At 48.4% G+C, this 10,000-nt stretch overlaps 1 protein-coding gene across 2 annotated transcripts in view; it reads left to right on the plus strand.

The window, feature by feature from the left end:
- LOC126581047 (uncharacterized) overlaps positions 1–10,000 on the plus strand; it is a 16,464-nt gene that overhangs the window by 1,332 nt on the left and 5,132 nt on the right. The window contains exons 1-2 of one of the 2 annotated variants that reach the window (XM_050244477.1): positions 4,885–6,179; position 10,000. The exon at position 10,000 is cut by the window's right edge and continues 418 nt beyond it. In XM_050244477.1, the coding sequence (XP_050100434.1) occupies positions 6,147–6,179; position 10,000 (34 nt within the window). In that variant the 5' untranslated portion in view covers positions 4,885–6,146. Of the gene's footprint in view, positions 1–4,884; positions 6,180–9,999 lie in introns of those variants that run through there. The other variant, XM_050244478.1, reaches the window with a different exon arrangement.

Below are 10,000 nucleotides of genomic sequence, written 5' to 3' on the forward strand. Positions count from 1 at the left end.
ACCCGCAGACCTTTACTGCGTGGAATATTCGTAGTTAAATATGGAAATTCCAATAATACTTGTTTTTTAACAGACAGTATAACGTATGGAGTGAAGGATGATTATTTTTGAAATTTGATTAACACTTAAAAGGTCATACGTTAATTGTTATCCCTTTAAAGTATTTGGGCGTTATTATCTAACTGAAGGGCATCGTAATGGACACAAAACGGCTTCCCTACTCATCTACAACCTGTAGATCGAGATGGCAGCTATCAAGCATCTAACAACCATCCGTGATAATTCATAAAGTAGTATAAACAAGTATTTTTCCGTACTACCTGTGTTTGGGACTGAACATTTGCGGCAAGTTCGTCCAACTTCCTTCAATAGACAAGTGATCGTCGAGTGAAGGTCGGAAGAGGTCATAAAAATCATAAGGCGCAAATTCGCGCCCCTTATACTACCGTGTGTTGATTGATCAGTGTTGTTAAATGCATTTTTGCTGCGCATATTTTGTACGTCCTCTCAAAACTTCACCAAAAAGGGCAATGATCTAATTCCCGACCCGAAGCTATTGATTAAATGCAGAACATCTTATCACTGCTACTGCGCAGGGATGGACATTGAGCTGGGCGGTGCATTAGGAGAGGGTCACTTCGTCGTCATTCAGCACGAGGCAGGATGAGCTGAATTCATTGCACCTTTTCAAAAACATGCCAAGTTCAAGGCTGACTGCATTTTAGCAACAGTTTACATTATGTGCCGTTTATGTGTGCACGAGTTTTATTTTCCCGCCGGAGCGATAAGAAATGGTAGGGCACAGAAAGCATGGCGAAACATTTTTTCGCAGCGTGGCACTTGAGAACCAGTGGTCGATCATAACCTTCAAGATTCCCGTAAAGCTAGCTTGCTGATAAGCCATCGAGCGTGAAGAGATTAAACCGTTGCCCTCTGAGAAAGCGCTCAATTGGAGCTTCTTACGCAACAATTGTGTAAATGGTTGAAACAGATTAAGGTGATATTAAAACAGCCCGTTCTGTAGCTTTACGGCAATATAAACAATTTACTTTAAGGAAAGAAAACGAAGGGAGGGGGTTGTAGATGGCCGGAATTAGGACAACAACTGCGCAAACCATGTTCTGAATTGGTATAGTATTGTTCAATAAATAAAAAAACAAACATGCTGGTCCATATCGTTCAACATATGAACCGAGTTCTGTTCAATATTCAAATAATTTACACGAAATACCAGACAAATCCGCGTTGTGCTAGGAGGCATCGTTCAATGTTGAGTTATTTTATACGCGGCATATTGACGCTTCAGAATGCGCTTATGACGAGGATGTTTCGTGTTCGAGGAAAGGTATGACGAGGATGTTTTCGAAATCAGTAATTTTTCAATATCCCTTTTGCTGCGTGCTTTCGTAAAAAGCCGGACCAACCGGTTTTACTGACGGATGTCCTAAATCCTCCAGAACGTGAGAATCCGCCTTTCTAGGCTAGAACTGAGACGGGCTAGTTTGGAACATTGAACTGCTCTCTATGAGCGTTTTTTTTGTTTTTGTTATGCAGATATATATTGTTTGCGACGCACTAACGTTTTCCACAACACATCATAGCAAGTCAATCCGTATGTTATTCGATGCTTGAGCCGATCGGGATTGAGCCTCAGACACAAACACTACTGCGATACGATGTGATCTCTGGACGAGGAACAGACCTTGAAATATGGCAAAGAAGATGCCTGCGGACTTTTCTTGGCGAGAGAGCATCTCTATGTTGCGTGTCTCTGCCCGGGCCGGTGTGTTTGCGCCGTGGTTTTGCTTCAAAGCATCGTTTGCTAAAGTTTTTTGAACTTTCTTGCCCCCGCGACCGCAGCGTACCTAGCCTGGCCTGCTGCGCTGCTCACATTCGCGTCAGCTCGCGCGTTTCGTAATTTATTTACCCAACATTTTATTACTCTTCTCCGATTTTCATCGCCCTTTCCTGCTTGCTTTCCCCGCTTTGGTTTTTCTTCTCTTCTGCTACTCCTTTCTTTTGTGTAACTTCGTTTCCACTTCGTGGCTTCTTGATGTTGATGATGCTCGATCCGCGTTTTGTTCGCCCATCCGCCTGCCGTTGCTGTTTGATTCCTTCTTTCGGCCACAGGTGAGCGACCACCACAACTACCACCAGCCACCAGCCACCAGTCATCATCATCATCATCATTAACATCATCACCAGCTCCGCAGCCAGTGGGGGACGGCATCCAACGGAGAAATAACGATGGTTTTACAATTTCTCCTTTCTTAACCCGTTCGGTTATGCTGTTGGCGGCCCACAGCCGAACGATCTTTGCGCCACGACGTTCCACAACAGAACCTGCCGACCTCCCGGCACGCCCGGAGCAGCATTATCATATTTCCCGTGTGTTCTGGCCACGCTCTTCGTCCCCGTTCGCCTACCATCCACCAAATGTTGCCCATATCCTATTTTGTGCTTGAGCACGATATGTGTGGTGTGTGTGCAGGGTTGAAGAACCTGGCTAGAATTTCCAATCCGCTTTAGTTCGTCGTAGGTTGTGGCACTGGATGGATGTGGGCCCACGGTTAGTGCATCATTCTTTTGTCGTGAATCGTGTAACGCAAACAGAACGATTTCCGGTAGAGTGTGTGTTTCGTGGCTCGGACCAGTGAGAAATCGTTTTTATTTTACAAAATGTAAACCAAAAAAACAGTGATTGCACTGGAACCAAACGAAGGCTTTTCTCACTGCAAGCGTCATTATGGCGCATTATGTAAGTAGATGGAGTTTTAGGAATTAACTACCTAAATTAGACGTGTTCGGAAAATGTTCAGAGGTTTCCCAGCCTTCTGCGTCGTCAACTTAGCAACCGCAACCCCGCCACCTTAGCAACCGCGTTGTTGGCGTTGCTCGAAACTGCCACAGACTCCCGGAGGGATGATTCCTGGTGTTCTGTTCTTTACCTCACACTCTACTCTACGTGTATCATCCGATCATCCGAACGACGCTGACGCTGCAGAGGTGTGGCTAAGCAATTAGAACGGCCAACGGTATTCCATTAGCCGTACCCAGACGGCACCGTGCATATCGTTGCCGCGGCTCAGGCTGGCTCACGGATAACGGAATCCAAATGCTTTTACGCAGCAGCAGCAGCAGCAGCATTTCACCATCCATCGATCACCCATCCCGAGCCCTATTGTGCCTATTGTGCGCAGCGTGCGTGATCGCGAATCGCGCCCCAAAAAGGAGGCACCAAAACGGGCAAAGGGGAAAATGGCTGCACGAGCAGCGATGATGATGATGATGCTGATTCATAAATCGAAACTGTTCTCGAAGCTCTTACTCTCCGAGACAGTGTTTCTTTTTACCTTCTCGTAGGAAGTGGTGCCGCTTATCGCACGTGGGGTACCTAAGGTAAGGCACGCAAGGCTCGATTATCCTCCATTTTGCTGCGCACCATCGGGCGTATCTTATCTCAACTCCGCCCGGGGGGGAGTCGTTTGGAGGTCGCGGTCCCAATGCTTCTATTCTTGGTGAAAGAGCGAGCGAGAGAGAGAGACGAGGAGCTGCGCAATAAAACAATCTGTTGCATTGTGTTGTGATTGTGCGGTGAAGGTTGTAGTTGATCTTGTTCTTCTGATCTTGTTCTTCGAACATCTTCCTAATGGCGGTCTCGTACACCGTGTCTCCACCGAACTCCGAGCCTCCACTTGTTCTTACCCTGGTTCCTGGTCGATCGCGAAAGTCCTTCAGCTTGAAGCAAGTACACAGAACGAGCGATAACGGGGATCTTATCGGATGTGTTTACAGAAGGCACCATTGGTACGCTTCTAGCTGGCTCGCAGCAGCTTTATGACCAATCATAAACCATCAGCAGCGCTTCAGTGGATGAGGGCCTTCGGTGCCTGCGTCCACGTTCCTGGCAGGTTGGTTACATCGTCTCTCTTTCTCTCTCTCTCTCGATAAGATTGATCGAATGTGTGCACCAACATCGTGCCTACGAGCTTGCTCCGGCCACCTAACGGCCATTATGATGTTTCTTTCACAGAGAACTGGCTAACCGGTTTCGTTTTCCTTCGACACCGATAACGACTATCTGGGACCGAATTCTCCCCCTGGTAGCCACCAATGTCGCGATAGTTTTACGGACGGACACGCCTGTAGACTCTTCTTTAATAGGCCGAACACCCTTCCGAGACGAATTAGGGTCGGATAATGATGTGGCGATCGTTTTTTAATGCATTCCGTCGGTCAAGCATCGGCTCCAGAGTGCCTGTGTACCCGCAGTGCCCGAAAGAAGGGAGTAAAGGTGCCTGGCGCGCCCCCGACTGAATGTCCTTAGACCCCGGAGTGGGTGGTGATCGGGCAAGGCGCTGCCGATGTCAAAGTTAATGACGCATCGTGCCTGTGTGCGAGATTTCACAAACACCAATTCCACTCCACCATCGGACAGGTAGACAGACGCGAAGAACAGCACGAAAAGCGGTCGCGAGCGAGCAACTTTCGAGTGAAAGGGAGCGGGATGCGTGTGCTCTAGTAAGAAGAAGAAGAAGAAGAAGAAGAAGCCCTAGCTGATCGCGAAAACGCGTAACGCGACCAAAAGGACGGGTACTGTCTTGCCCTGGCCCTGGCGGCGGTGGCGGATTGATGAAAGGGGACGAAGGGGGTGAAGACGAGAGACGGCGGTACCACACCCGTGACGCGTGTGCTAATATATGGCGCCCGGGGAGAGCGCCGCAGCGTAGCGCAGCGCAGCAACAGCCATCATCGTGGCAACGGTGCTGTGCGCGAGCGGCCAGTATAATCAGCGAACCGGGCGGGCGGTTCGAGATCTCGTCGGTCGTCGTCTTCGCCTCCTCCCGGGCACCGGTTGCCACCACTCGCAGTTGAAACTTCACGCCGTGCGGAGGTGTGTTGTGTTTCGTCGACCGGTTGTGTGCCATTTGCTTGCCGGTGTCGGACTTCGGAGCATCGTGCCAGCATCGAGCATTTTTGTCTCCCGAATAATTATCTCACCGGGAACCCGCGCGAGTGATTTTAGCGCAGAAGGCGATGAATGGTATTTGTGGGTAGCATTATTAGGTGAAGCATCCGCATCGCATCGCGGTTTGATCGACGTTACCGCACATAACGTCGTGTGCATTGGCGAAAAAGGAAAAATAATTGCCACGTACCACGCGCACCCAGCCTTCTTCGTCTGTTTCTCTCGCATCGATTGCGGGATCGCGGCATTGGAAAACGTTGTGCAGACAGGCGGATTGTATCGTAGTATCGAGATCGAGCGTCGATCGTCTTATGTGTGAGAGGAAGACGCGTACTCGATCGCTTGCCAGCCGTGGCGAGAAAAGTGTTTAATGAAACAGGGAAAAACGATGGTGATCGGTGCCGAAAGTGGGGTAGTTTTTATGCGCCCAGTGTGTGATGGTTGACGTGACACACTGCGGGCACGATTGTACCACGTAGAGTGTTTGTCCGCGTACAGTGACCAGTTACAGTGCGGGTAACCGGGAAAATGATGTCCAAATTGTCAAACCGCTTATCGCTCAACTTTGGCCAGCGCAGCCGCTGCCGCCACTGGTTGCCGAGGGAAGAGATGGCACAGGGAACGTTACGTCTCCGATAGGCCACCGCGCGGTCAGATGAAAAATTCATTATTTTCTCAAGACCACCAGCTCTGTGCGATCGTCTGAGCGCGGGGTTGACGAGAGGTTGGGCGAGAGTGTTCGGTCTAGCGACAGACCACCGTGCTGCTGTTGTGCTAACGTGTAACGAAAACTGTGCATCAAAGTGGCAACGACTGGCTCGCGCGCGGAGTAGGCGGTGGTGGTGCTGCTGCACACTCGCGACGACATCAAAATCCAAAAACCATTCGCCCGGAAACAGTGAGTGAGAGTTTTGGGACCCGCTAGTGTGGTGTGGTGTCGCGTGGCTGGCTGGCTGGCTGGCTCGCTGGCTTTCGGAGATCTGCTCCAGTGCAAGTGGTTTTGCCATAAAGTCAAGAGATATTCATTATTCCGTTGCCGTTGTTTCGTGGAAAAATTGCCGATGTCATCAAATTTTGGCCACGGGCGCAGCAGCAGCGGGCAGTGAAAAGTGTGACCAGATCTACGGAGAGAGAGAGAGAGAGAGAGAGAGAGGAAAAATCAATCGAATCCACGACAATGGAGGGAGATATGAATAGTTTTCTCTTTGGCGTACGTATCCCCACGGTGGTATCATTACATTTATAGCAGATTAGAGCAATAGAAGGGAAAAGTCACGTCCCGTGAAGTGTTTATTTGTTTCATATGGGAAACGTTGGGTTGGGTGTGTCTGGTCTGGTTACCATGAGCTACGTCGCCGAGAGTCAGAGTTGATCATTCCTCACCACGCATCATGATCCTCATATGCTAGGGGGCTGCGAGTTGGGCAATTGTTTCAATACTAGAAGTATGCACAGCTGTTCTAATGCTCTTGTTCTTGTTGTATCGGTATCGGACAAGTTTCAACATCTGCCAACTGCATTATGGAATGAGGACAGACAATCATGCTGAAGATCATGGTTGCCGTAGCTCTCTTCGATGAAAACCAACCCCTTCACTGCTATCACGATTGACACGAATGACTGGAAAACAAAAATCAAACTTGAAGTACATCCAGTTGGCTTTATTAAATAAGGAATGGCCTCACTTTTGTGCGCTAGAAGTGGATGTTGTTGTGACTTCAAGCACGAAACAACATTTCCTTCCTACGGCCTAGAACCCTTTTATAACTAGTCCACGCATTTCCCGGTAAATATTGTTCCGCACAAAAGTGCTCAAACTCGAAAAGTGAGCGCTGCGCTGCGCTACTCGCCGGTGAGAGCGGTGAACGGCGACAAAATATGTACCACGTCAACAGTAGGCCGGCGTGTTGAAGCACGGTTCAACATACTCGCCGAGCTAACCGCATGTCGCTTAGTTGCTGAGTGCGCGAGGTCGCCGCGCACAGTCCACTGTTAGTAGTATGCCCGACGCAAGTGTTGGTGGAGCAGCGCTATGCGAAGCTCCGGGCAAGTTGCCACCCCACTCTTCCCCGGGGGGGGAGGAGGACCACTTTTTTATGGAGCCGGTCTCTCTCTCTCACTGATCGTCTGAGTCTGCGTGACATGCCTCTAGTAGCCGCGTCCAATCAAATCGGAATTGGGAACAAAAAAGCACGTGCTCGCGCTCTGGAAACTGTCGACGTCAGCAAACCTGCTTCGCGCCGTCTGTGGCGCTTGTTCGTTTGGTCTTTCTAGTGGCATTTTTTTTTTGGGGTGCTGACATCGTGTTGCTAGTGGCATCCTCCAAATCCCCTAATCCTCCTCGCATCCTTCTTCCAAAGCTCAAGAATGTTCATCTCTCCGGTCAATGAGAAGGAAGCGAGGGCAGGAGGACGCGCTGGAACCGGTAAACCGGTTTCATGCCGGTATTTTAATGTATGCATCTTCGCTTCTCCCGGGAGCGTCCCAGTGACGCAACTGTCGAGAGAAAAGTTATCGAGAGATATTTGTACCACCCAGAGCTCCCATTGACTTGACAAACGGTGTTCTGATGTTGAAGCTTTTTTGGGGGAGTGGAGCTGTCGCCGGGGAAAGGATTTGCCTACGATGGCGAATGCGTAGCGTGTTGTTGAAGCCATGGATCGGATGACCTCAATCCCGGGCCCGGCTCGGCATAATGTCTGTCGAGGGTCATTGGTACCGCGCCTCATCATCATCATCATCATCAAGGCCGGCCATCAAGGTATGTGTTGTTGCATGCCGAAACCACCGACCTCACCGGCGGCAATGGCAAAACCAAACGCATTACGGCAATGGTCACGCCAGCCAGAATAGAAATGTTTGCGCGGTGACAGGAAACGACGACCAAAGAACGAACGGCCCGGTTTCCCGATTCTTCTGTCGCGCTTTCTACTTTGCTTCAACAAACAACAGACGGACGCGTTTCTAGATAACGGGACATTCGACATTCTTTGCCGCCCGATTGGGCTGGGGAACACAAACCATCGTTTTGTCATTCTCGGCGCGTCCATTTCTGCTGAAGATTGATATCAATATTGTATATATATCAATGTTGTATCGCTTTCCAACCTTTCTCCATCGGTACCGCCTACGGTTTTCTTGAAGGAAACAGGAAGGAAAAAAACACACTTGTCTCTCAATGTTTTACTTTCGGAAACGTCCGGATGACCTCATTATTCTATGTCACCGTACGATCATTAAGGGAGGACTTCGGGGTATATTTTTTTTTGCGACACATATTTTTAACATTTTTCCCTGAATGCTCATCCTATTGTGTAAAAGTTTTGGATCAATCGAAGCAAAACTGACAAAGTTATAGATTTTTGAAAATTCGCCTTTCATACAAGGCTCCATGCAGCTCGCTACATTGAAAAGTGTTTCCCAAAACCAACGTTTTCAAAGTCGGTCGGGCCCATCGTACCGTAAAAACTACTGGACCGATCGATTCTAGATTTTTAGCACATAATCTGTACACTCTTTGCCAGGTAGCCCCGTCGAGATATCATTAAAATGGTTGATACTTTTTTTAGGAATATCAACAAACACTCTGCGGGGCTATCTAGATAAACTTATAATGTTTCTAACGAATATTGATTTGTATATTTAAGATGACCCGTCATGTCACTACGATGGGCACCGTAAAAAGGACCCTTGTGACGACACGTCTACCAAAATTTGATGCCACGGATTAACTTTTCGATGAATTTACAACAAAACAATACCAAATATTCTTCATAAGATGCAGATTAATATGCCATTTGCTTGAAAGAATAAAGTTCAATGGTTACGTCACAAAAAATCGACAAAAACGGCCGTTTTTTTCGGCCCGAAAATACCAAAGTGCCAGCGATCGCCCCTTGCTTTTTTTCCTATTATGAATTCGTCTATACGCCTTAAAACTGCAAGCATTTTTCAAACTCTACGGCCTCGAGGAATGAAACTGCTACCATAAAATGCGCTCCTTCCAATCTCACATTTTAAAACGGATCATTCCTTACTCACACGTGAGAAACACCTTAACCTTTCACTGTCGCCGGTTGAGCCACGTGCTTCTTGCTGTTCTTTCGTTTGGTGGTATTTCATCAACCAAACCGGTTCGCTCGGTGTGCGTCTCGGTGAAGCTGCCGAAGAGAGCACCATTCACTTGCGGCGTTGACCCGTTGGCCGGTGGCCCCAGAGCGTTCGTAACACTACAGCGTTGTCTGTTCATGAACCGGTGATATTTATCCTCGTGTCGTATTCTCCTTCTGTCTGGGTGTGGACCGAATCTGGTTCGAACGGATTTTTTATCACACCGAAAGCCAGTGTCCTTTCCACAGGATGTAGACCGCAAAGGGTCGGTGCGAAAGGGGTTTTGCGTAACTAGTGCAGCATTAATACGATCCTTTCACTGATTCGATGTGGCACGATCGTTTGATATGGTGCGCCTGGTGAGAGGTGCATTTATTTCGCGTGAAAGTTGTAAAAGAAATGTTTTAAACCATGACTCTATGCTGCTGCTGCTACTTTTGATCGACATTTTTCCTTGTACTACTTCCCTTGTGCAAATGAACGAAGCTAGAGGTACTAAATTGGGTTATCTTCCAAAGAGCGGTCGCTCGCCGGCGACAGATGAGGATAAGTTCGTTAGATGTTGGAGGTTTGATCCTCGCCATGTGACGTCAGTGGCGGCCCTCGCACCGTAGAGTATGGTTAGCATCGTTGCTAATTGAATATTGCACAATAGCAGCAGGCCCCCCTCCCTCCCAAACCATGAGTAGAAACCCAACGCAAACGCAATCCCTGTCCTGTGTAAGGCTTCCTTTTTTCCACCAATTGCATAATCGGTGGCCAAAGCATAGGCGGCCCGCCGGTGTCGACGTGTTTTGTGACTGATTAGGGAACGAGCGTTCGTTGTGTTCATGTTTCCTCCGTTTTGCTCCTTTCTCTATATTTCATCTTTAATGGTTTATGTTATTTCTTTTCTATTTTCATGTTCTTCCTCCCTATAGC

This window comes from Anopheles aquasalis, chromosome 2, assembly GCF_943734665.1.
Source record: "Anopheles aquasalis chromosome 2, idAnoAquaMG_Q_19, whole genome shotgun sequence".
Classification (NCBI taxonomy): Eukaryota; Metazoa; Arthropoda; class Insecta; order Diptera; family Culicidae; genus Anopheles; species Anopheles aquasalis.